General features: G+C 39.4%; 1 protein-coding gene across 4 annotated transcripts in view; it reads right to left on the reverse strand.

The window, feature by feature from the left end:
- Positions 1-26,976, reverse strand: part of WWP1 (WW domain containing E3 ubiquitin protein ligase 1) — a 60,664-nt gene extending 33,688 nt beyond the window's left edge. The window contains exons 1-4 of one of the 4 annotated variants that reach the window (XM_027452435.3): positions 26,516-26,976; positions 13,999-14,100; positions 4,456-4,546; positions 859-997 (exon numbers count right to left, since the gene is read on the reverse strand). In XM_027452435.3, the coding sequence (XP_027308236.1) occupies positions 859-997; positions 4,456-4,525 (209 nt within the window). In that variant the 5' untranslated portion in view covers positions 4,526-4,546; positions 13,999-14,100; positions 26,516-26,976. Of the gene's footprint in view, positions 1-858; positions 999-4,455; positions 4,547-13,998; positions 14,101-26,515 lie in introns of those variants that run through there. The other 3 variants (XM_027452436.3, XM_027452434.3, XM_013096804.5) reach the window with 3 other exon arrangements.
- Positions 26,977-27,371: the final 395 nt, after the last annotated feature.

Consider the following 27,371-nt stretch of genomic DNA (forward strand, 5'->3'; position numbering starts at 1 on the left):
GAAACATCAAGAAATGTGACAGAGGAATACCCACCTGGTTCAGCCCAGGTCTGCAGTTATCAACTAATGTTCCTAAGCAAACAGTTCCCCCAAAGTTAGTTATATTGTGCCTCTCCCCATTCTCCAGAACCAAACCAGGTTCCCCTAACTAACAAACTGGCTATTATTGTACAAAGGCAGGTCAGATGCTGTAAGGCATACTAGCCCATGTTCAATGCCTCTTGAAAGTAGCTGTGTTGTTTCCACACCCAAATCTGTAGTAGTACAATCTTGGTTGCATAATAATGCATTCTAGCCAACTACATTGTGCAAGATTTGCCAGTTCTTCGTAGGGTCATAGTCAGGTATATCTGCACCTGTTGCACAGTAAGCAAATTAAACCATAACCAAATTAAACTGCTCAAACGGAAGGATAAGTTACATGGCCATTTTGCAGTAAACTGTTTTTGTGTATGTATCTGTTTCATTAGGAAATTTAAAACAAAAAGTGACTTTCCTCATAACTACTATTTATCCAGCTGAGAAATTTTGCATTTTAACATTGAGAATGACAGTCAGATCTTCTAGAGATGAATCTTAAACTTGAAAGGTCCACAATACAAACAAATATTAAGGGTATACTGTGGACAGTAGCTGTATACAAGAACACTCTCCTCAAAACAAAACAAAATAAAAATGTTCTTGGAACATCATAGGCACTGAGTAAGACTTTTAATTTAAGATAAACAGCATCTTACATCTGCATGTGGTTATCAACAGCCAGAAAAAATTATGTAGGCAGCCAAGCCTAGTAAATATTTGCCTGCAGGGTCTGGCTAATAAATAGTATTAAATAATCAAAAAAAAAAAACTACTTACACTGTCAGCTGTTCATCCCACTTTGGATTTGAAGAACTACTTGATTTTGCTGTTTTCTTGATTTCTCCATCTGCAGTTAATTCCGTGTAGAAAGTTGTTCCAAACCAATTCTTTTTCCGTTTCAGTTTGGCACTAGAAACTAATAAAATGTATTGCTTTATCTAAAACAGCATACTTGCTGAAAACTAGAAAAAGTACCACTTACACAATGCATAGAACATGGCAGAGCAATGTTACTCCTCACCTTTTCTACTTCTGCTGAACATAAAGAGGTCAATGCTAAAATGGTAGCATTTAATTTCAAAAACTACTTTGTCAGGTAGTTGACACCAAGCTTGACATGTTCCTTTACCCATGTACTGATAGCATAGTTAAGAGAGACAGCACAACAATTATTTTACAGAAAACTGAAAATCATGTGGTTTCTTTTGTTTATCTTCTCACAGTTCTTCCTCTTCCAACTCCTCTATTTTCTAACTGAAAAATAGCTAAGTATGATACATCTGAAAGATTATCAATTTTTTTTTGTTTTGTTGCTGCTGTTTTTCAATAGAATCTTTAGTACTTTAAATTTTATGTACTTATGAAGGTATACGCAATTTAAACCTATTACAAAATTTCACTGTTAAAAATTTTTCACTGCTATATATGTTTCCCTGCAAAGCCAGTATGCAGCACTTCATCTATTCGCCTATTCCACCTGTCCAGTTAACCTCTGTTTTAACACATCAGTTTGCTAAAATTAAGAAAACAACTCTCAACTTTCCCCCTATTTTGCGTTAGCAAAATTTCCCCCTATTTAGCTTTGCAGATAAACTTAAGGCTTCAGCTAAATCTTCAACAATTAGAAAGAGCAAATGACCAAAGAAGCTATTTTTTATCTCCAAATGACTAGTGAGGTCCTCAGTGCTCCTGAATATAAATCTGTTCTCTCACTTCCTCACCCAGCTGATAATGTTACTATAAAAACCAACAGCAGCCAAGCTGCCAATATTTTAAATTCTACTTCAGGCACATTCTTCAGAACACATCAGTAGGCTCACAGCTGTACACACCTGCTGGCTATGCTTTTTCTTATTCCTCCTATACTTCAATGCGATCCTCCTTCCCTTCACTTTGAACCTAAAGCAAAGCTGAATACTTTCAGCCACTTGGAACTAATCCTTCCCTGTTACTTTTCTGCCTGGTACTTGCTATTCCAGAAATAAGTGGGAGTTAACTAAACTGTCTGAAAGGAAGACAAAAAAGGTTTGTAATATATTTCTGGATTACAGTATTCTGAAAAGTATGAATTAGTTATTTAAAAAGTCAGTGGGATGCAACTGTCCAAGACCCTAAAGACATTGACCACAAATTTTTACCTAATTTCAATTAAAAGGTGCACACTTAACTCCTTTACATTTGAAAATTCATGTCTAATTCACGTGTCACGTGTCATAAAAGGGAGCTGCAGCATTGATACTGATGAAAAGATTAAATGTAAAAGATTAGAAACATGATTCCACACACGGGCCATATTTTTTCATCTGAAATTGATACCTTTTTCAGCTTCAAAAACCCCTACTTATTCCACATTTATTTTTTTCTCCATATTTTGCTTTTTAAAAGCAACTGCAACAGTTCTTAAAATAAAGCTATTCTGTCAGAATATACAAGCTTCCTTTTAGTTTTTCCCCTTTTCTTTGATTATGCTTTAAGTCATTAAGTTTTCAGTCCCCTGACAAGCACAGAGAATTGTACCATTTTTTGGTAAGGACTTCTTAAAAAAAAAAAAAAAGGAATAAATACAAAATATTAGCAAAAAGACTTCAAAAAGAACTGACTAAACAAGATAACTCACTAAGACTGTTTGAAAAAATAATGATGGTATAATTTGTTGGCAACAAGCTTGTAACTATCTAAACCAAAACCACTCCATATGAATTTCCCTGCCTACAAAATGAGCATAAGCTGCTTGCTTCCTTTACGTAAGTGCTTTTCAACTACAGGTCTTGAAATATAAATCTAGATTCTGCAACAGCAAACTAATCTGAACAAAAACCACAGTTGACACTCCTCTGCCTCCCACCTCTTTTTCTGTACTGCCACTGGCATTCCTCTGATCTTGCAATGAAGGCTGGTTAGAGAACCAAACTTTCAGAAAACTAATCTTAAAAATTGTACAGATTTCTGTCCACTTCAATCCTTGAACCAGATCTCGAAGTCAGAGAAGCTCCAGTGCCAGGAAAATAAAGAACTACTTATATAATTAGCAGTGCAGTACAGTACAGGGTATCAGAATGATCATTTCTGCATACCCAGTTCTGAAGTTACAGGTCATTTATGTAACTCAGTTTGTTACGGTTATTTATACACTTGATCCAGGTGGCCCCATCTATGCTATTACTTATACTTGATTATGACAATTTGTCATGTTATCAAATTACCTGATCCTTACACAAGGTTAATCAATTTCCCCACAGAAGGTTCCTCTCATTTCATTAATGAAAATATCCATTCTGGGGACAACAATGTTTTGTTTTGTTTTTTTCTCAGATAACCTGGTCCTCTTTCTACCACCCAGTGTGCTGCATCTTTCTTCAGATATGTTTTTTTTTAAGACATGGTATCCTCCTGATGCTTTTCAAGTTTTAGTCAAGATAGACTCGATATATTCTTAGTCATGCATTCTTTCTTACTTCAGGGTTCCCAGATTTCTCAGGAACCCTTGAAAAGTTCAGGTTATGTATCAATGGTAAAATAACACATACATATATATATACACACACACACATATAAATGTGTATATATATATATATATATTTATGCATAATATCTAACTACTTGCTGATAACATTTTTTACATTTGGGTAATTAAGACAGCAATACAGCAATTGTCAAGCTTGTTAGCCTAGATTCATCCTGCTTATCTTTGGACTACAATTGGTATTTCTTCTGCTTTTCCATGCCATAAAAAGAACAGCTAAGACTGATGCCGATTATCACATTCCTGACCAGTTCTTATCCACGAATAGCAAAATACAATCACCTATGTGGCCTGTCCAGCATTAATTAGGAAAAAAAAAAGCATCCCCAACGCAGTCAGAAATTTTCAGAGTTGTTTGTAGACCACTGTCTCCCTTCCAGTAGATTACTGGGATGACTAAAATCTACCTCAAACTGAAAACAAACACTTTAAGAGGAAAAAAGTAAACAGTCACAATATGCAACATTGCACTCATTTTCACTGCAGTTCATTAAAACTGCCCATCTTTTTTTGTAAGACTAGAGTAATATATGTTCCGCTCTACAGATGTTGTGCCATTAGCTACTCGCTCCCAAGCACAATTCCTTACATTTTTCCCTACTGTTGCATTGCAACTTATTTTTTTCTGATTTGAAAAGCTCATATAGTTCTGTCACCTAACTCATTCCACCATTTCTACCTAGCTGCAATTCACCTACGCATGTTATAGTCATACTCGTATTCATAACCTTCCAGTTAATTAAGATATTGACTACACTGATCTATTTTTCACACTGGTTTCAAATTTATTTATTTTTTTATAATATGTATATTTCACAGTAAAAATCACCATGACAAAAATCACTACTTGCCTGTTACTTGCATCTGTAACCTGCCATTATGGTTGTTACTTGTATCAGATCTTGGTGAGGCTGTGGCCATGTCAGAGGCTTAGGCTTTAGCCTAAAAGAAAAAGCACACAGATGCTTATTAAAAAGTACTCGTCTCTGCATGTTAGTTGCAACTATAAAAAAAAGTATTCAACTAATCACCAAATTACCAAATGTTACTTCTGTATGACAATTCAGTATTATTTCATAACACCAGTCCAAAAAAAAATTACTTTGCAAATTTGTCACACCTTACACCTTTGAGCATGCCAAGGCACTTCAGTAATGCGTATGTTTAGAATACATTTTATGAATACATGCACACTTACACAGTTACTTGCTTAAAAAAAAAAAAAAAAATCAGCTGTGACATCAATGCTCCTATCTATCTCTAGAAACTATGCCCATGGTCTGATTTCAGATGAGCTAAGCACCCACAACTTCAAGTGAATGTGTCCAAAATGCTTATATGTTTGAAAATCAAGATGCCGCAGCTGCACCACAGGTGATTTAGACAAAGAAAATTTGAATTCTGTTCTAGGACTTGCAACCAGCTTTCTGCTGGTCCACATACCAATCGCCTTCCTCCTCCATCGAGGCAGCAAGTACTTTGTGGGGACCACCCCATCTTACCCTTCAGCAACTAACATACTGGGGCTCTGATCTTAGCTAGGGCATCCCACCACTTGAAGCACGTGCACACCGCATCAATCCCTTCCCTTCAAATTACTACACCTGAAACAAAGCTAGAAATAAAGTAGGCTATACATTCGGTTTATTTCAATACTTGATTTTAATATCCATCATAGCTGGAAAACGTAATTCACAAAGATACACAGATCTAAACATAAGTACATTATTGGCTGCACTTAGTAAATCATAAGTCATTTTTGACTCCCACCAATTATGCATATATTTTTTGTCAGATGTGGCTAGTACATTTCCACCTTCACCAATGACAATCAGTTGTTTTTGCAAATCAGGGGAAGGTGTTGCACTTTTGTATTTTTAACAAACAGGTTCATAGCCCACTGAACCAGGTTAAGTTCATCAGGTTAGGAAAAACTCCTCAGGTTAGGAAATTGTTTCCAAGTTTAAAGGTACAGATATGAGAGGTGATGCAGATGTGATACAGGTGGCACATTTACATCCTTTCTGGCAACAAAAGCACATAAGCATGGAAACATTTCCAAACATTCACTTTCAAAATGCTCCATGGCACAGATTTCTTTCAAAAAGCAGTTACTTTCTCAACATCAAAGCATCTCTTTTAATGGGTGGAAGGGACACATTGTCTTTTTGTTGGTGTTGCTGTTTGTAAAATATCTGCTGGGTAGTATACTACTGACAGCCACTTGTCGTAACAGAAGGTCAGCAAATACATAACACTTGTTGCTTTGTGAAAGAAAAATACATAATTCATCGTTGTTTGACAGCACGTTGCCATGAGATAATCAGCAAAGTATTGTAAAGATACTGCTACTTATAGGTCTTGCTTCCATATCATTAACCACATCAATAACATCCTGCAGCACTTTGTGCACTTCTGGCTCCAACTTCCTTTCTGTAATAGCCTGTAATGATGCAGTGAGTCAATTTCACATCTGGTGCTCTCTCTAACCTTACCTGGTAATTCCCCAAACCCTTTTTTTTTTTATTATTTTTTTTTAATCATCAGTCAAACCAGGCACTCCATCAGTGGTTACAGTTTTCCATAAAAAATGTTTTTATAAGCCATTTACTGGTACAAATATCTCTTCTCTGGTACATCTTTCCTTTAGTGGCTTAGTTCATTGTCTATTTCCTTATCAAAACAGAATCTAGCAAATACCATAAACTGAGGGATGTTAGAAACATTTATATTTACATCCAAGTAAACCTCACACAGTGCAATTTGTTCTAGTACTTCTTTCTTCAGATCTTCAGTACTACTTTCTGTGTGTTTTCTAACAGTAATTGCTAACAAAGAAATGTATTTTAGTTGCCATATTCTTTTCCATGTATTATGTCAGACATTTTTACCACACCAGGAAGAACAAGTGTTTCCCCAGTATATGTGGCTTTTTTTTTCCTTTTGTTTTTATGTAAGGAATCTCAGGAGGGGTTTCTCTGAAGATTTATCATTATCATATAGTGAAATCTTGTAGAGTACTGGATTGCAAACCACATGACTTTAAACAATGCAGAAAAAAATTGAGAGGTTAGACTTTGTGTTTTAGATGCTTAGTTTATAAATGCCTTGGTAGTCATGATGGTGCTTCACATTATCATTAGCTAATATCTCAAGATATAATAGAGATGAGGTTAATCATTAAAGATGGTGACCTGTATTTGAAATAGTCTTCTTGATACTTTTGATTTTTCTTTTGGTCCACTTCTTGTCAGATTTGATTAAATTGTCACTGTTTTTACCTCACAATATGACTGACAAAGAGTTCATACCTGAGGTAGGAGAAGCATCAGCTCTGCCATGCTCTTGTTCACTCATGCTTGCATTATTAGTACTACCTTCAATATATGAAAGGTGCCACTATGGAACACCCACCCCCACACACACCCCATGCTGCACAATACCACCTTGTCCCCTCTTGAAACCGTATGAGATGCAAGACCATGTTAAGTATTACTAAAGTTTAATTCCACCTCCCCTCCGAATCACAGAATGTGTGAGGTTGGAAGGGACCTCTGGAGGGCATCTGGTCCAACTCCTGCTCAAGCAGGGACAATGACAGCCAGTTGCCCAGGACCATGTTGACCTTCATCCTCTTCATGGTCTTCCACTGGACTCCTCTGAGTGCATGTATGTCCACGTCTCTTGCGCACTGGGGCCCAGAACTGGACCCAGTACTCCAGATGCAGCCTCATCAACATTGAGTAGAAGAGAAGGATCACTTCTCCTGACCTGCTGGCAACACTTAGCCTGATGCAGCCCATAATAGCATTAGCTGTCTTAGCAGGAAGCGCACATTGCTGCCTCACGTTCAACTTGGTGTCCACCAGGACCCCCAGGTCCTTTTCTGTCAAGCTGCTTTCCAGCTGGGTGGCCCCCAGCATGTACCGGGGCCTGCGGTTACTCCTCCCCAGGTGCAGGACTTTTCCTTGTTGAACTGTATGAGGTTTCCATCAGCCCATTTCTCCAGCCTGTTGATGTCCCCCTCTAGATAGCAATATGACTATTGCATGTCTGTCATCCATGGATTTACTGAGTGTGCACTCTTCACCGTCATTGAGACCATTAACGATGACATGAAACAGGACTAGACCTGGTAGACCTCACTGTCTGCTCATTCAGCCCATACTTGAGCAGCTTCCCTATGAGGATCTTATGGGGGACAGTGTCAAAGACCTTACGGAAGCCCAGAAAGATATTATCCACTGCTCTCCCCTGACCTGTACTAGGCCAGCTGTTTCATCACAGGAAGTTATCAGACTGGTCAAATATGACTAGCCTGTGGTGAATCCATGCTGACAACTCCTGATGATTTTCTTCTTCCTGTGCCTGGAAATAGTTTCCAGCATTAGCTGTTCCACCACCTTCCCAGGGATCAAGGTGAGGCTGACTGGCCTGTAGTTCCCTGCATCCTCCTTGTCCTTCCTGAACAAAGGAGCGACATTTGCTTTCCAACAGTCTTTGGGCATTATCCCAGTTGCCACAACTCAGCAAAGATTATACAGAATGGCCTCACAATCACATCTGATTGCTCTCTCAGCACTTACGGGTGGATCCCATCAAGGCCCATGGATTTATCAATGTCCAGCTTATTTAAGTGTTCTCCGACCTGATCTTATTCTACCAAAGGCACATCTTCTGTGTTCCAGCCTTTCACCCTAGCAGGAATCACAGGTCCCACTGCCTATCTCCCTGGTATTGTATTCCTATTATTTCAGATAAAACACAAGTCCTAGGATTTTCTACCCACACCTAAATGGATCATCTTGGGAGCCTCCCTTTAAAGACCACTGATATGGAAGGCATTAAGCAAGCAACACACGCAATCAATTCTGCAGCAACTAAAGTAAACTCTTCACAAGAAACTACAATCTGCACTCTAGTTCTGATCATACATGAAAAGATTAGTTTAGGCATATTTTTGTAACTGACAAATCACAATCATCACAATCACTTTTTTTTTTTTTCCTCCCCCTATTGTCCTCCTGCCCCATTCCTGGAGGTGTTCAAGGCCAGATTGGATGGGGATTTGAGAAATCTGGTCTGGTGGGAAGTGTCCCTGCCCATAGCAGGGGGTTGGAACTGGACGATCCTGAAGGTCCCTTCCAACCCAAACCATTCTGTGGTTCTATGACTCAACTTGCATAGGTCTAAAATGCTTGGGGTATTGCTTTGAGTTGTTTTATTTTGGTTTTGTTTCCTTTTAACTGTACTTTTAGTGTGTACAAATCAAGATAAATAAATAAAAACAAAAACTGTGTCAAAGTCCCCAGGAAGACAGGGCAGACAGCTCATTGCCTAACCTACTTAGGCTTCAGGTTTCAGGTGCTGATTTATCTGCAAGACATAGAGCCGGCCCTAACCTGAATTTCTGGCCCTGCCTGCTCCTAAGCTATGAACTGAATTTGGTGTACACATTTACCAATGGCCTGATAACACTGAAATGAAAACTGACTACACTTAGCTTTGTATCTTTCCCCATCAGGGGAAAAAAAATGATGACAATGGCCAGGAAAAAAGACATTACAATGCCAGGAAGCTACCAACGTATCAAGGACATGAAACGGAGTTAGGCTTGGCTTTGCCTGCGGGACTCCATGTTTCTGCGACAAGTACCCGACTACATCCCTACCATCAGTGCCCCAATGTTCTGCTTCTGCTGCCCCTGTAAAAATCAACATCCTTTTATAATAAAGGCCTGTATTATATTACTGACAATATGGCACACCTAGGTACATGTACACAGCAATGATTACAGTTCTAAATTTTTTAGAATGCTGTAAATAAAATACTGCGTTAGCACGCATGTCAAATACTATTTAGAAAAATAAAATATATGCAGCTGCCAAAAAAAAAAAAAAGCATTTTCTTTTAAATAGACATCACTTTTAGTATCAACAATACGTGAAGGAGATCTTTCATCATATTTTGTGTTCAAAATGGCTTTTGAGCAAACTAGTTGAATTAAGTACTTCTGGTCACTTCATGGTTTAAAGATTCCAAAGCTGCAGACCTCCCCATCCTTGCTTAATTAGGAATTAAGAACTGATACAGAATTAATAGGGGGAAAAATCATTCAGTTTTCTAAGTCAAATTAGGAAAATTTATCAATTGTTTTTCTAGTAACTTATTTTTTAGGAATACATCAAAAAAAGACAATGCTTCAGACAGTTATCAGTTACTTCAATCAGTAACCATTCAAATCAGCTACTCCATTTTTGAACAGGGCTAAAAAGTTATTGTCAAATCAGGCTTGATCCGGGTTGGTTCTCCTGGAAGAAGAGACAGCTTGCTCACATCATGTTTGTGATTTTCATTCAAGGTCCAAAACAACAAAGAAAAAAAGAAACTTAATTGCCTGATGCACATTGAGTAACACTCACAGTTGGACAGGTCTTTCTTCCAGGTAAACAAAGCCTTCAGGAAGAAAAGCCAGCCAAGTTATGTTGTACAAGATGAAGGATCTTATCGAGAGAGTTGAAATAGAAACACCTATTACCCTCTGAAGGCTGTTCTGGACAGAGGACAAATGCTGCTGCACAGTCAAAGACGAGAAGTACAAACCAAAGCTTATCCCCTCAGGAAATTTCCTCTAACAGGCAAACTACTACTATGATGCAGCCACAGAAATAAAAATAATAAATAGATAAAAAGCAATTTACCATCTAAATGTTTCCAGTAGTGACAAAAATAGCATTAGTGACATTGTGTAAGGTGCTGGTGGTAGATTGCCGTATACCAGAAAAGGACAGGACACGAAGAGCATTACTGGGAGCATAAAGACAAAGAAAGAGTAGTCTAACAAGAATTAAGGCTAAAGTAAATTTGGTAACAACCTAGAAATACATGGGAACACATAGGAAACAAATATAACGGCTACTGAAATAAAATGCTGCTTGCAAAAAACCTCAGGCTTCTGAGAGCGCAGGCAATGCTGCACCAGACAGAGAGAGAGCATAAACACAGGCTGTGTGAAACTAAGCAGGGACAGTAAAGAAGTCACATAGCAGAGGGCCTGACAGATTTGCTGTAGGATGGGATTACACCAACACTGTTTTACCTGATTAGAATAAAAAAAAAATTCATAAGCTGATTAAAAAAAAAAAAGGTCATGCAACTAGAAATTATTCAAAGAAATACTGAAAAAAATAATCCAAGTTTCAAGGAATGGGAGACTCCCATCTTTGTAAGCCAGAAAACCCTACATCTGCACAGCAGAGAATAACCAAAACTTAAACTAAACAAGTTGTCCGATCTTGATTAAGGAGGGGAGGGGACGGCAGTTACAGCAAGTCATTAAAGTGATGATACTCATCTGGAGGACCGAGTTTTCATAACCAGAGACGTCAAAAGCAAAACACCAGTACTTTCTTGATCTTATTTGCAAGAAAGTCTAGATGAGAAAGAGAAACAGCTGCTGAGGAAGCACAGAAATATGCTATAATAAAATAATATATAAATATATATATTTCCAGTAGCTCAAACCCTAGCTACTAGTGCGCAAGGAACCGTATGTCCTATAGGCACCATTTACCGCCACGTGGTACGCAGCCCCCAATTCCCCCCTCCCCCCCCCCCCGTTTTTATTTTATTTTTTGCTACTCAAAATAAATGTCCAGTTTAGCTACTAAACATATTGATTAAGGCTTAAAATGTTTGATGTTATCTCTGTATAATCTTAAAAAGAGGATTAAATACAGCAATGTAAAGGGTCACTATCCATGCACTTATAATCCTGCTGAACATCACTGGATTAATTCTAACAAGGGCTACAGCCATAACACATCCCTGACTATAAGCTTGCTACATCTCTTTATTCAAGTGCCTGGGCTAAGTTTCATTGCTGTAAGAGATATGAAGCTTTACTTTCTGAGCTGCTTCACTGACACACACAGAACCCCCCTGGGCCCTAAAAATGAATTCCTGGGTCCCAAAAATGAATTAATGAATTAATGAATTAATGAATTAATGAATTCATTAATGAATTCATTAATGAATTAATGAATAATGAATTATGTGGCTCTTGAGAGCCACATAAAGTTCACAGTTGTCACAAACTTCTTTCTGAACCATCCTCAACATACATAACCACTACATTAGCTCAAAGAATACAATCTCTCTATAAACCCCTGTAGCAGATACATTAAAATTAGTGTTAATTTAGTTTTGTATACAAATTTGTGTAATTACAGATCAGCTAAGACAAAGTAAGACTCTACCTAAACCATGATATATCCTTTAATTTTTTTTAATTGAAGGCTCGCTTCCTGTTTCATGTGAATCAACAGTTTCATGGAAGACAGTCTAATTAATAACAATATTTTAGATTTGCAATTCTGGGAAACACTTTCTCTGAATCCCAAAATGCTATTAAAGCATCACAAAAAAAAAAAAAAAAAAAAAAAGACAATTACTTCAGTGGATATTGCATTACTCTATTTTTAGTCTTTAGTAGATAATGGACTCATGGAACTTTAGTAGTTATCTTTTTATGACACTGCCCATTTGGTAATGGTTGCACCTGGCTGATACTTTCTATCGTGCTATACTAAAACAAACAATAGCATTTCTTCTAAAACTGAGAGATAAAAAGTATCATTGGAACAGCAAATACATATTTATGAATTAACAAATCAGGGAAATACCAAAATACTTATCGAAGAAGCTCTGAGTGAGGAAGATGACGTTACAATTTTTTGCAATTGTTCTAATATACGTTCTGATGTCCAATTAATGAAAACTTCAAGGATGTTGGAGTGTTTCTCTGAAACACACCCTACCCTAGCATAAGCTGTCTGCCCATACTGACAAAAATGTAATAAAGTGGGTCACGAAGCCAGTCACATGAGCAGATGCACACACACACATTCTTATGACGTTAGTCCACTTAAAAATAAAAAAACACACATGCTGACATAGCCAGGAACTCAGGAACCATCCATAAAGCTGAAGTTTTACTTCATATGCCAATTTGGACTACAGCAACTTTTCCAGTTTTAGTTTCAGACATTTAGATCAGATATTTATACAAAACTATGGCAGAGAACTTAAGAAGTCACTCAGCTGACTGCAGTTTCAGCCAGTACAAGAGAGAAGATTGAATAGAAAATAAATGTAATTGCCATTTAAAACAAGTTATATGCAATCACAATGTATTTTGCTTAGTGATCATGCTTTAATAAACGCTGATTTATGCTCTTGCTAATCTGATGCTTCTGTTCCAGAAACAATACAGAACTGGATGGATAAGGGAATGAAAAATAAGCACGAATACAGACTACACCAGGAATAAGTACCGTCAAATCAAAAGCCTTCCTGAATCCCCCCAAATCGAAATAAGAAAACTTGAAATCTAGCTGTATAAATGCACTAGGCAAGGACAAAGGAAGTAGATATGCAAAAAGCCTAAACGTTACTAGCACCTTTCATTCAATTTACTTTAAGTGTAACTAAGAATACAGATGGGTAAAATTCTCACAGTGTCATAAGTATTATTTTTCTTGTATGAGAGCATATCCTCCGAATTCAAATGGAAATACAGACCAAAAAAATCTTTTTTCAAATTATTAATTTTTTTTTAAAACAAGGAAGCACAGCTATTTAAGTTTTTTCCCCTGTAAGCAAAAAAGGTATGGTGAGTCAACCACTTCCCTGGACAGCCTGTTCCAATGCCTCACAACCCTTTCAGTGAAGTGTTTTTTCCTACATCCAACATCCAACGTAAACCTCTTATGGCACAATTTAATGCCACTTCCTCATCTTATCATTTGGTGCTTGGGAAAAGAGACCAATCCCCACCTTGCTATAGCCTCCTTTAAGGTAATTGTAGAATGCAAAATGTCTCTACCAAAAGCACAGTATTTTTCTAATTCTGTTAAAGCTAATTGAAAGTTTTCCTAATTAACTGATTAAAAAAAAACCTGCCAGTGCAGCTGCGTTCTTTTCAGAGAAGCAGTAATTCTTTATAATTAATAATAGTAATAAAAAAAAGGATATCTCCTTTTGACATTGGAAAAAATCCATCTCAGAGCTGATTATACACAAAGAGACCAAAGCAGGACTTTATCCTTAAAACATTAAGAGAGATCCAACCTTGGAACTAGTATTCCCAGACGCCCTCCCCTCTTAACAATTCCCATGGTTCTCCCGGTACCCAACATATTAAGTGCATCCCTGAGCAATAAATGTAGAAATGTTCAAGTGTATCTACAAATACAGCAAATATTTTAAACGAATGGTCGTTCACTGGATCCTAAACATAGCACTCTAATGCCTTACCCAGTGCACTGAATTCTTGCACTTTGGCCAACTAATCAATGATTGCACAGTAGAATATCTTGCAGACTAATCATTACCTCTGGTCTCCCAGTCCTCATGCCCAAGGCAGCCCACAAGACACTTTCTGAAACAACCTCGTGACAAAGTTCTGCCCACATGGGGCCTGCTCCTCTGGATATCTGGAATCACACATTTGACAGTTAGTTTTATGGCACATTATAGATTCTCCTTCCCCTTAATAGCCTCTTCATGTTTCACAACCTGAAGAACACCTGTCATTTTTCCCCCACCATATACACCACTTTTCCCCATAAACACCATAACTTCTAATCCAGGGATGCCATTTTCCCTCTCAGATATCTCTACAGTGCATACCTAACTAAATTTGGAACTATTGCTCTTTAACATCCAACCTGCAAGTTTGACATGTTTGTTTCAGATCTGGAGAAGAATCTGTGTACCCAAAAATGCATTGACCTTTATTAAACTGAGCCGGACAGCCAGCAAATGAGTATTTGTACAACTCTCGTCTTGCCTACAGCCAACACTAACAAAGGAGTTCTAAGAACTGACACTCCCTAAATAGATAGCTTTGGTAATCAACAACTAAAATTACAACAATACTTGCACCTAGGCAAATACAAAACTTTAAAGTCAAAGCTTTATTTCCCTGAGCTCCACCAGCATGTTTGCGACTGTAAGAAGCAATGGAAAGCCTACACTTATCATCAAGGGATATCTCCTATAAACACTAATAGGGCCATCTGAGAACCATTAAAGTTTCTGCTTGATATTTGTAACAAAATTCATTTATTGTTCTTTACTTCCTAAAAATCTGGTCTGTCCTCTTCCATTTAAGATGTTCTCCACCATGTTAAGATCTCCTATTACCGGCTAATTAAAAGGTTAGCAATTCCATCCTCCTTTCTAACCAAATATGAAGTAACTAAGAATGTATTGTGAAGCCAAGAAGGTACTTTATTTTAGGTGTGATGGTCTAGGGGCATGGACAAGAAACAGTATGTAAGCCAGTATTAGCTTTTATTAACGAATAATTTATCTGTATATGTGAGGGGTGAACAATCTTCTCCTATGAACAGAAGCTTAAAGTAAGAAGCTATATCCATGAGTATCTTATATATTTAGTCAAAATACTTGATGGTTAGTTTTGATTCCTTTCAATTGGATGCCTGAATTTAATATAAGCATACACTGGTTTATAATTCTCCTTTTTGGGTATAACTAATTAACTTTATTAACTTTAATTAACTCCTACTAAGCATACAGAACGAAGGCAAGGTCCAAATTACACAAACAGCTCTAACCTTTGTTTTCTAATCTGTCTGCTTTACTTTGAAGAGTTTACATTCTGTCAATTTAACTCAATAGATCTGTTTATATGACACTGAAATGTTGCATTTTTTCACAGAATATGCCAAGTTCCTTGTCTTTTGGTATTCTCCTTTTGCCCTAACACAAGCTGTCAATTCCCAATCAAATTTCTTTTTTTTTTTTTTAACCTGCTTAAGTTCAATCACTTACTATTTTTAAGACCATTATTTTTTGTTGTTTTCACCTTCAACTTTCAGTCCTATGGCTATTTTTGTCTTTGAATAATCTAAGTCATAGGACTGGCTTGTAATATGGTGACCATCACTTGCTGAGCAACAAATTATCTTCTGTGGCACCTACTTCTGGTTCTGAACTTCAGTCAACCAAGTAGCAGTACTCCATCAGACTTGTAAATATTAACTACAAAAACAAATGGATCTGGATGACAAGAAGGAACAATTGCAAGTACTTTTCATTGTTTCAAAACCTTTGTAATTGTAGGATATATTCCATGTTAATTCTGAACACTGAAAACTTCTGGAGACTGAAGTGTTCCTGATACTTAACATTCAGAATATAAACTGCACATTCACTATATATAATCCTGTATGTTTCATTTACATCAAGCCCATGGAGTGTCCTGATGGGCAGGCATATACTGTTGGCTTCCTCAGAACCTGCTTTGTCAGTAGCACAATTTCGGCTTCAGCAGTCTCCTCCTCAGAGTCTGTAAGGCCCTGTCAGCAAGACAAGGCTGTAGTTTTTGGCAACTAACAGCTTCTCCTGAGATGCTCCAACATTCACAATAAACTGCAAATATTTTGTTAGTAAGTTCCAAGTTACCAGCGTTATAGCAGACCTAGACAGATCTGAACTGGCAAGCAAACTGCTACTCTTCTTCAGACACTGGGTTTGATGCAAGTTTTTCTGTACATTAATTTATCTTTCTCAGGCCAACCTACACGCAGTTCTTCCCCACCCCCCACTTCGAGCAAACAAACCTTTGTCCGTTCAGAGTGGCAGCAGGCATGGAGAGCAAGCTACATATAAAAATATTTCATTTTCTGTCATTTCTCAAGCACATCGACTGACCGTTGTTTCAGACGTGGGAATACTGAACCATGCATTAACTGTAACATATTGCCAGCCGCATAGTAGGGGCTAAGAAAAAATACAGTACAATTACAGAGGTTTACAAAACCTATTTTTGAGAGGGTTATGCAAGAGGTCTAAACAAATCACAGGCTATGAATCCACGGCACAAGTCTGCCTGCTCTGTTTTGTCTTATACTTAGACTAGCAGCTCCCTGGCAAAGACCTTTTTTAGCCTGGTTTCCCAAGCAAACATCGCATGTATGATTCATATTGTCCAACCGCCTCTTCCCACTCTTCCTTTCATCTCTATCCCTCTAAATGAATCTGTTCACCACCAGATTCAGTTTAACTTAACTGAAAAGTAACATCCTCTGATACACTTGGATCCCAGAAGCTTCATGAAAATCAACAGCTAGGTAGAGGAAAAAGACAATTTCCTGCACTTGCTGAGCAAAGGACTACAGCATGAACTCAAGTTATCCATGCTGCCTGGCCCAAAGACAGACAGAGCTATAAATCAGTCTAGGTTGCTGCTGTGTACAGTGGATTTTTTTTTTAAACTGTAAGAAAGGTCCAGAAGAAGAGGAGAGAATTGTGATGATGTAAAAAAAAAAAAAAAAATCATGAGGCAAATTTCCCTGATCACAGAACAACTTATGTGACAAAATATTTAGGGCACACCTTGCTTATGAATCATAGTCATGATGATGTTTCTTGATCCTACCAGAAAAATCACACAACAAAAAAACACTAAAATGCCTCCTCTGTGTATTAGATAGGCCCCCCCTCCCACAAAGTAATAATCCGAATAAACAACTTCCAGGTATCTTGAATAGAACAATGGTCACAATCCATATATCAAGAAATCTGGGGTGAGTATTTCCCCCCTCATTTTAATATTCAACTGAATAGCTTCCACATCTGTCAAAATACCACATACATCATATACTGGTTATAATTAGTCTTCAGTCTCTCTGGGTTACCTTCTGCTATGGGAAACCCTAATGGTACTTATAAATTATTGTGTATCAGACCTGCATTGAGAGCCATGAAAGTAATGTAGTAAAACATATCCCTAAAATATCAGCATTTTTAGTCTATCTGCATGGTGAACAGAAAACCTGACTGCAGTCACATGGAGGCACATTGATATTAAATTTAACATTGTATGTAACATGTTACAGCAATACAGGAAATGGAGAAGTATTTGGGCTGCAGAGCAGGCAGGCAGCCTGAGCACATACCACGAGTGCCCAGATAGCTTATAAAATCCACTCGCATCACCACAGCCTTATTAGTCACAAGAACCATTACTAGTGTAAGCATGTCCCTACTGCAGGCACAGCAGAACTAACCAAAAAATTCCAAAGGAACACTGAAGACAATGACAAAGAGCTTTGTTGTTTCTGCTGTGCCCTCATCATCCCTCCCCCTTGGTTCTGGGGGGGTTTGAAGAACCCATGATAAAGCAATACCAATTACAAGAAATGCATTAATACTGTCTCGCAAAATAGGTCTTTCCCAGTCTCTCTGTTGTTTTGGTAAGTCAGTAAAAGGCAGTAAGTCAATACTCAAAGAAAAACCTGCTTAGTGTTAAGGGCTGAAACAGCAGAAATGGTCTTTGCACAATTTTTGGCAGTAAGAGGTTTGATGTGATCCACCTCTCAACAGCTACCTCAAAAAACAGCTCAGTGAAGGAGAATTCACTGAATGTTCCCACTCTTTCCTCCCTGTGTTTGCTTTTTATAACGTGCTATGCAAGCCTCCTTCCAGCTGTCAATCTCAACAGTGTTAAACATTAAAACATGCCTGTCCTAATTCCCAGCACAGAGCCCGCCAGTCTTACCCATTAGTGAGATCACTCACCCAAGCATTGTCCCTGTTTTTCAGAAGGGCCCTCCAGTCTGTAGAATCCTCTAGCAATAAACCTGGTCCTTAATAAGGTGCACAGGTGATAAACCCTCCTTAAAACAAAGAGCAGCCTATTTCTGCTACTTATTTTCCAGTATGATTCTGAGATAACCCAATAACAAAATGTAACTACTTTATGAACACTTGTCCCATACAAATATTGCAAGCTGAGAAGATAAAAATTAGTAATATATAAGCCTTACCAGAAGCACCTTGTATTCCCAAGCGTCAGTACTGAAACACATCAATATATCTGAAATCAAGTTTAGTTCAAAGCTACAAATGAATCAATGAACTATAAGAAAAGAACTTAAATTTTGTAGTAAAACAGTGTTGGAAATATTGATTACATTTCTCCATTTAGCACATGACAATCATGAGGAATGCAGAAATACGCTCACGAGGGTCTGTATCCTTCTGATACAAAGCAAAAGGCTATTTTATAAACCTGAAAGCATTAGCAGCTAATTCTGGAGAACACTGCCCTGAAAACTTCAAAACCAAGTGACAACAAACACTGCACAGCAAAGGCCACCCAACTCCCCACTGCAGGAAGTCAATTTCCAAATTGTTCCCCCATTCTTGTTCATTTTAGAGCAACTTTTTAGGACAGATATTAGAGGCAGGGAGTGACAAGAAAGAGAAGAGCATCACTAGCACCCCCTAACTTAATCATGGCCAACGTAACTTTTTTGCTGCAAATCCTTTCAGTCCATAAATGCAGTAAGTGAATTTCTGAGGAGTTGAGGGGCTATATGTAATGGAATTTGCACATTAACTATTCCCATTTTCCACAAACCCACATTTCTTTGGTTTATCTGGCAATTTTCCCAAAAAACGTGTACTTCGAGATGTTACCTCCAAAGAACAGCCCTGATTCCAGAGTCAACCTCCCAGAAAGGTCCCTCACAACAGCCATTGAGCCTAACAAACCAGTCAAAAAACTACACAGGCATAAAATTCTCATCTTAAATACATGGTGTTTGGATTCAAAGACTACAATATATTGCCTTGAGCTGCCACACAACAGACTAAAATGTGCTTGACGTATTCCATAATACCACATGTTTCACATCTATGTTACCCTGCAGTAAAAAGTTCCACACCTAAGCTTTGTGAAGAACCACTTCCTTTTTTCTGTTTTTCAAAATAATGCTTACTAGTTTCATATGATATGGCCTTGCTTCTGTTGCCTTTGGTAAAATTTATCAGAAAATACACTAATAAATCACTCTATTGTTCATGCCAGTCTTGGTTATTATATCCTTCCTTCTTCCAGTCTGAAGAGTATTAAGAATCCTTAGTCATTCTGTAAGTCTTCATCCACAGAAGTCAGTCATCCTTGTCCTGATGACACACTATTTAAAGACAGGACAAAGAGAGGGTAAGATCAAAAAATGCACAAAATGTTCATTTGAGACTGGAATATACCATGGGTATAAATGGTGGCATGATGATGTTGTTAGAATAGAACAGAGAATAAAATAAACATCTTCTCCATCAACCTTTGAGACATCAACTATTTAAGCTGGGGGCGAGAGGTAGTGTCAATCAACATCTAGAAATGTGTTCTTACTTCAGCCCTCGGGGTGGGAGAATAGGACACTTGAAACAAAATTTTTTAGGATGTAGGAAAACAAGCCCAAACAGCATCTCTTTGCAAATTAAGATCTACTTCCTCTGATCTTACTTTCTTACGCCTTTTCGAACTTTGAAACTGAAGCAAGCAATGTAATAGAATTACCAAACATAAAGAAGTACATCACCCTACCCTGAAAACTGTCTGTTCCAAGTACTTGAGAAAACAAAGCATAAACCAACTAACCAAGAAATAAACAAACAAAAGCCTGTAGTGGTCAGTCTAGAATAATACATTCATAGGACATACTTAGAAACATGATTAGTCCACATCCTAAACTGTAAAGTCTATAATCTTTTTTATTAAAGCACCTACTATTTATCAACACATCTTTTCCTTGTCCATATCTGTTCCTTAGTTTGAGTCGTACATCAGCCAATCCCAACTGAACCTTGTAACAACTACTTCCCGACAGACTACCCTACTCAGGTTTTTGAAGTGTGCTCCAGTATCTCCTTGTTTAGTTACACGGCAGAAGGTTAAAAGCGCAAGCTGGAATTTACTCAGACTCAACCTCATTCAAAGGTCTGCTGGCCTCTGCTGAAGGCGCCCTTTTCCTCCAGTTCTTTTAACCTAAAAAATAAGCTCTACTTTCCAGTTTGTTTGCACAGATGCAGTACTAGTTTTCTACTTGAATTGGTTATTTTCCCTATCAAAAAATTGAATACAAACAATCAAGAAACAACAGTCTGTTTGCAAAAGAACTAAAGATAGGAGGTCCCCATATAATACAGGGACCACCTGACATACAATGGTAACATTTAGCAGTTTCTGAAACAGCTTATAAAATAAATATAAAAACTAGTATACAAGCTAATCTATAGTATTTTCCTAATACATTCCAACATTTACATTTTAGTTCATTCCCAATCAGATGTTTTCATAGAGTAATCTGTAATTATGTCAAGCTTTTATTACTAAGTACTCAATTTACACCCCATTTTGATGAATAGTTCTAGCTACTTCTTCCAGTGTGCATTAAGCCTCGTATGTTAGCAAAAAAAAGTACCCATCATGATGTATTAAGCTAGCCTGTTTTGTCCCTCTGAAGTTCCCACTTCTACTACTCAAAAAATAATTTCACAACCTACAGATTTTGACAGATTTTTTTTTATTTAAATCTCTTTTTAGAAAAAGGACAAATAACCACTTGTACATCCAATCCATTAGTAGCACTTTTTTTTTTGCCATATAACAAGCTAATATTCCAACTAGTTTTCTACCTCAAAACCATTCCCTTAACAAAGCAGTTTTATTCACCATTCCATGACAAGACAGCCTTGTCATAAACTTCTCACAAGACAGGCAGGTAGGGATTTTTTTATTATTTTTATTTGTAAATGGCACACAGATTACATCAGTCTTCCATCAGATTTTCAATTCTAATTGAATTTTTTCCCGTTCTTGTAACTAACATCCAAAAGTCAAAACACACTAAAAAAAAAGTCTTTCCAGATACTAAAGTAGGACAGCACTCATTTTTTGAAAAGATAACAGTGCAAGAAGGTAGCTGGAATTGGGGAAGAGGGAGGAAAAAAAAAAAAGTGGCAAGAAAGAAGGCATAAAAGGAACTGAAATTCAAGAAAAAAAAAGTGCTTCCACACTTCTATCCTGAGGGGAAAAGAAAAGGGAAGTGTGGCAACCCTGCTGCTCTTCATCTTCATTTCAGCTTTCCTCTTATGTTTAATTTTGTTTTTTGACTGTTATGCACAGATTCTCTAGTGTCAGCATGCATACTAGAAAATGCAAGAGTTAATTCAATTTACCAGCTAGTAAAAACAAGGTCAGATTTTAAAACGTATGTATCCTGATCTGTTTGGCAGTTTTAGTTTACGCATACAAAAACTACATTACATCTTACTGAATTTCTCAAGAACGAGCAGAGCACTGTGTTTCAAAACTGTACGTGTGTTCTTTTTCTAGTTCTAATGCCTGAACATATTGTGCAATTTCGCAGATTAGGAACATAATCTTTCCTGTTTACTTTTCCCTATTCTAAAACCATAGCTCCTTTGATTTGACTTATACTGAAATATCACTGGCTACATTTAAATGTATATACAGTCCAAAATTCTCTCAAGATCTAACAACATGAGAAACAGAGGAAAAGTTTCATTTGTGGTGGTGTTTTTTGATTTGTTTTTAAAAGGATTCTTCTGCTAATCTGCTGCTCCATTCAAATATTGATAGTAAAAATCTCATTTAGAAACCCCAGTAACTAGAAACGTGTGCAGAATATACTTTATGCACTTTCCTCTGTGCATTCACAGAAGCACAGACAAGAGCTCTCTCCTGCCCACTTCAGGTTACAATGTGAAGATCCCAGAATGTCTAAAACAACAACAAAAAATTACTTTCCTCTGTTTATTTATTTATTGTTCTCTTCTACCTCCACAATCAGCAACCTAACTCTGAAGTTCTATTAAAAAAAAAATCGTATGGAATGATTCTGTGCTTTAGAACCACCTGAGAAGGTCAGTTACAAACACTTGTACTCTGTGCCATTTATATCCAAGATAAATGGAGAGAAAGTGCTACTGTGTTTTCAAGAACAGATCTTTATATTTGTAGGAATTATTCCAAAGTGATTTCAGTCAGCGAAAAATTCCTTGCTTCAGACATCAGAGGTTGAATTTTACTACAGAAGTAATTAAATAACTCCCAGTTAACATCTCATGTGATGGATGTTAAGAGGTCTTCAGGTTTTGAACTGGTTACAATCAAGTACCCTCAGACCCTCGTGACTTGAAGTAGAACATTAACATTTCTCACATATTCCAGCAATAAGAAAAATGATGATAAATACAAAAAAAATCAAAAGCTCAAGCAGATAATCTGCTTTGTTAAATACATGCTTCATTCCAATTTTTATTAAAGACTTCTTTTAGTCAAAAGGCCTCATAAAGTAACATTACCCTCCAAGCAAAATTCAGTTTATTCTTCAAAGTCAAGACACTTGTAAATTAAATCTGAATTCATATTCTCGTTAAATACGACTTTGAAAGTGCTTTCATGACAATATTGAATTACCAAACGTTACGTTACATGACAAATCCTCAAAATTGACTGAGAGGTGAAGGATTGAAAAATAACTTGTTTGCCCTGTATCTAGAGAACCACTGCAGTATACAGTCATGCAAACCTGCAGTCATTAGTTACTCCATACCACATTCCACGTGTCTAGTAGCTACCAAGAACTACACGTAATACAAGGATAAAGGTTTCCCTGAAATGTTAAGTAGGAAAAACCATAGCACACTCCCAGGTAAACAATTCTGACATACTATAACTATTTTGACAGCTCATAGCTCCTCTGAGTCCCTCATGTTATTCTGTAAAGCAGCATTAGGTTAAGCAATACAAAGCTAAACTCAAACATGCTTCTGGTTAAACTATTAGGTCCTGAAACACAGTAAAAACATACCCCAAAAGGCAGCAATTACGAATTCCCACTTAGAGAAAATAATTAAAAACAAAAAACTCTCCCTTAAAAAGCTACTATTGGAAATGTTAAGCAATAATAAACATGTCATGCTACTGCTCTGCAGGAAAAAAAGAGAGTGCACCACTCATACAATCTGTTCTTTACTACAAGCCCTCAGATTGCCTCTTCCAGACCACACCAACTCCTTTCCAATGGGGAAATGAATTTCTCCCCCCAACTAAACCATTTTCCTTCGAGAAAGTAGAGGTGAGATCCCTGAAACATGTACTGGTCCCTGCCTGTGACTAGTTTAGGTCACTACAGAACATCCTAGCTCTGACCTAACACCTACAGGGAAAACAAGTGGCCTACTGATGCAAAGAAAACAAAATGTTAAAGAAATGCCTGAATGTAAGCAAATCCTGCTCTCTGCACTTGCACGTAAGCTGAAGGAACAAAGAACACGTCCCTCGCCATGGCTTAACTCGGAATCCAAAGAAAGCTCCACAGCTCTAAGCTTACATAATTTCATAAGGACGGCAAAAAATGACAGGATCTGGTTCGACACTACCATACAAAGTAGAGAGCACCACCACCACCCCTGCCCCCAGTTTACACATTTTTATTCAGGAAGGCATACTGGAGCAGCTTATCTACTGACTTAGAGTCTTACGCAATTGATTAAGAGCTCAAAAGCCACTTTTTAATTGAGGTGAATGCTACACTGTGCGGAAGCAGGTAACATAGCTTAAAATATATGACATACTTCGAGTAGCTTTACTCTTTCTCTTCAGTCTCCATCACGACAAAAGAGAAAATCTTAAATTAAAAGTAGCTTCCAACAATCACTGAAGCACAGCTTGGAGGAAGCCATCCCAGCACAAATGTCTGCACTTGTCTTTCCCTCCGTCCACTCCCCCTCCAAACCACATCATTTTTGCCAATTAAATTCTAGGATGGACTTGTTTTTTTGTTGTTGTTGCTTAGTTTTAAGCTAACGGTGTTTGGCCTAAGTGCACAAATGGTAAGCCGTATTTATTAATTGGAAATGGCTAGGCCATGAATTTTTTATTATGGTGCTTTGGGTTTCAAATCTACTATTTTAATGGCATAGGGCAAAACTGAAGGCAAACCAACTTCCTGTAACAGATGCTGGGTTTGGACACGAAGAAGAGTTGGAGGGAAACAGAAGAACCTCCACACATATTCTTCTCAGAGAGAAGCCAGGAAAGCGGGTGGAATTTCCAGCTTATCAAAGTTCCCAACTTGATATGGAAACAATAAGCAACCGAACTAGCAGATATTCCTCTTCCTTCTACAGAGCCAGGAAAAGAGACCGATCAGCTCAGAACCCTGCGAGTATTCCCCTGATTTAAGAAGCACTTGTAGACAGGTGATTATTTTAACTTTATTGTCAACCCTTAAACAAGAATACATGCAAACTCACAATGTTTTGTTCACTGATGTTTAGCAACAAACATACGTTTCAAAAAAAAAAAAAAATTATATCCCTTTTGGTAATAAGCTGTTCCATACTGACAGATTAAATCTGTCTTGGTACATAACATTGCTTTCATGTTTTCAGGTATAATTATGCATTTAAGAGAATTATCTTACAATATCATTGGAAAGAGACTACTGATAATGATAAGTTACTCAAACTAGAAGCATTTACAGAATCACATCTTCACTTTAACGATGAAAATACACACCAAGGAAGCGATAAAAGGATTCTAAACCCACCGCTTCACAAGCACCATCAGCTAAAACTATTTCTAGTTGTCCCAGTTGAAAGCACCTTTATCAAGTTTCCAGACAAACTGTGCTTTTACAACTGTACAATGTTTCTCAAAAGGAGGAAAAATACACAGATATTTTCTATTTTTTTAAATCTTCACTAGTATTAATATTCATGAGAAATAATAGTTCAGTTTAAATCCATCAGCTTACTCAAATAAGGCAACACACACACAGAAAAAAGCCCAGGTTAATGAAGAATTATTACAGCCAATCATTAATCGTTTCATTCCTCTGACAAGAAAGGGATTAAAGCAGAGTATGAGTTTTAAAGGGAGACACTTATTACTATGAAGGCAATATTGTCTTTCATGCATATGTTTATAAATAACTCGGCCACCTCCATCAAGTGACAGTTTTATTACTGTCACTTGCTAGATGGTAAACTCGCACAACCTGGGCTTTTTATGCAAAGTTTTCTATATGACGCAGGTTCTGTGTGAAAATATGGTTGAAATATGAAAATCTCCTTTTGTTTCATCCAAATACTGAAATTCCACACAAACACCGAAGAGCTCCCATTAAAACTAGGCAGCATGCAGTCCTTGTCCCTCCGATGCACAGTTTAAACATTTATAGACCTGGGAGCAGAGCTAGATCATCCTACTTCAACTTGGAGGAGAACTGATGTTCCCAGCATTAGGCTTTACAGAAAAAAATCCAAGTAAATAAACACTGACACCAAGTTGTAACATTTTGCCACCACATAAACAGGGACGGGCAACACAAACAGACCCTTCGAGGCGCTGCACCCAGACGGCGTGCTCGGTAAAACAGGCATGAGGAGGACCCCGACAGCCCTGTGGACACCTCAAACAGTGGCAGCGAGGTCCCCCCTCCCTGCTGTACCCCCCTTTTGGGGAGCACAGCGACGAGGGTGACAGCAGCCCACGGTGCAGGACAAACCTCTCCTCACCCCCTCCTGTCCCCGGGCCGCCCCCCAGGCCGGCGGAGCCGCACGCCCCCCCTGCCCCTCGGCCCCCAGCCCGCAGATAAGCCGCCGGGCGGCTCCCCACAGGTCGGGTCCCAGCCCTGGGCCGCGATAAGCCGGGTTCCTCCCCGTTCCATTCCCAGCCAGGTGGGGGCCGAGGGACCCTCGGAGCCCCCTGCGGAGGGCGAGGGGCCGGGGCGCGGAGGGAGGCCGAGGCGGCGGCGACCTGGCCCCGGCTCCCTTCGCCATTTTAGCCCCCACGCCCATCGCGCGGTGACAGGGGCGGCCCGCAGCCGCCCGGCTCCCCCCTCCCCCGCGGATGGGAAGAGGGTGGGTGGGTGTGTGTGGGTGAGGGGGAGAAATAATAAAATGAAATAAAAATAAAACAACCCAAACCGCGGCCGTTTCGCTCGGCAGGCCGCCGGGCCAGCCCGCAAAGCGGCGCAGCCTGTTTTGTTTCCTTACCGTGGCTCGCAGCCTCGCAGCTGCCGCCTCCTTCTCCTCCCCCCACCTCCTCCTCCTCCTCCTCCTGCTTCGCCTTCCTCCTTCTCCTCCTCCTCCTCCTCCTCCTCCTCCTCACCCCTCGGCCGCCGCGCAGGATGATGCCATCTCACCGCGGCAGCGGCGGCTCGCCCACAGCAACCCCCCTCCCGCCGCCGCGGCGCGCCCCCAACGGCCGAGCCAGCCTCGTGTGCGCGCCCCCGGCACGGGCTGCGGGAACCGTGGCGGAGCCGCCGCCGCCCGGGCGTCAGGGCCCGCTCGGAGCCCGGCAGTGCGCAGCGGCGCTGGGAGGGACGCAGGGAGGGAGGGAGGGAGGGAAGGAGAAAGGAGGGTCCGGGCCGAGGCTCTTCGCAGGGGGACAGGGCTTCTGCCGAGCGCCTGCCCCGGGCTGAACCAAGTCTGGCGGCGCGGCGGGGAGACGAGCGGAGCGGAGCCGAGCCGGGCGGGGAGGAGGAGCCGCGGGTTGGGGCGGGCGGTGCTGCCCCCTGAGGGGGAGCGCCCCGGGAAGGGGCTCCCCCGCGGCCGGGGGGTGGCGGCTGGTGGAGGTCGGATCCTGCTCCCTGAGGGGAATTCGGGGCTCCCCCCGCAGCTGCACCTGGAGCACGGGGCCTCGGCATGGCTGAGGGAGGCACAGGCTGTCCCGGCGGGGCACCGCGAGAGGCTTCTGCCTCACGCCGAGGGGTAAACGGTGAGCTGCGAGGAGCAACAGCTCGCAGCGTGGAAGCCTGAAGGGACTGCCTGAAGGGACACGAGTCCTGTGAGGAGCGGCTGAGGGAGCTGGGGGTGTTTGGGCTGGGGAAGAGGAGGCTCAGGGGAGACC

The sequence above is a fragment of the Anas platyrhynchos genome, chromosome 2, assembly GCF_047663525.1.
Source record: "Anas platyrhynchos isolate ZD024472 breed Pekin duck chromosome 2, IASCAAS_PekinDuck_T2T, whole genome shotgun sequence".
Lineage (NCBI taxonomy): Eukaryota > Metazoa > Chordata > Aves > Anseriformes > Anatidae > Anas > Anas platyrhynchos.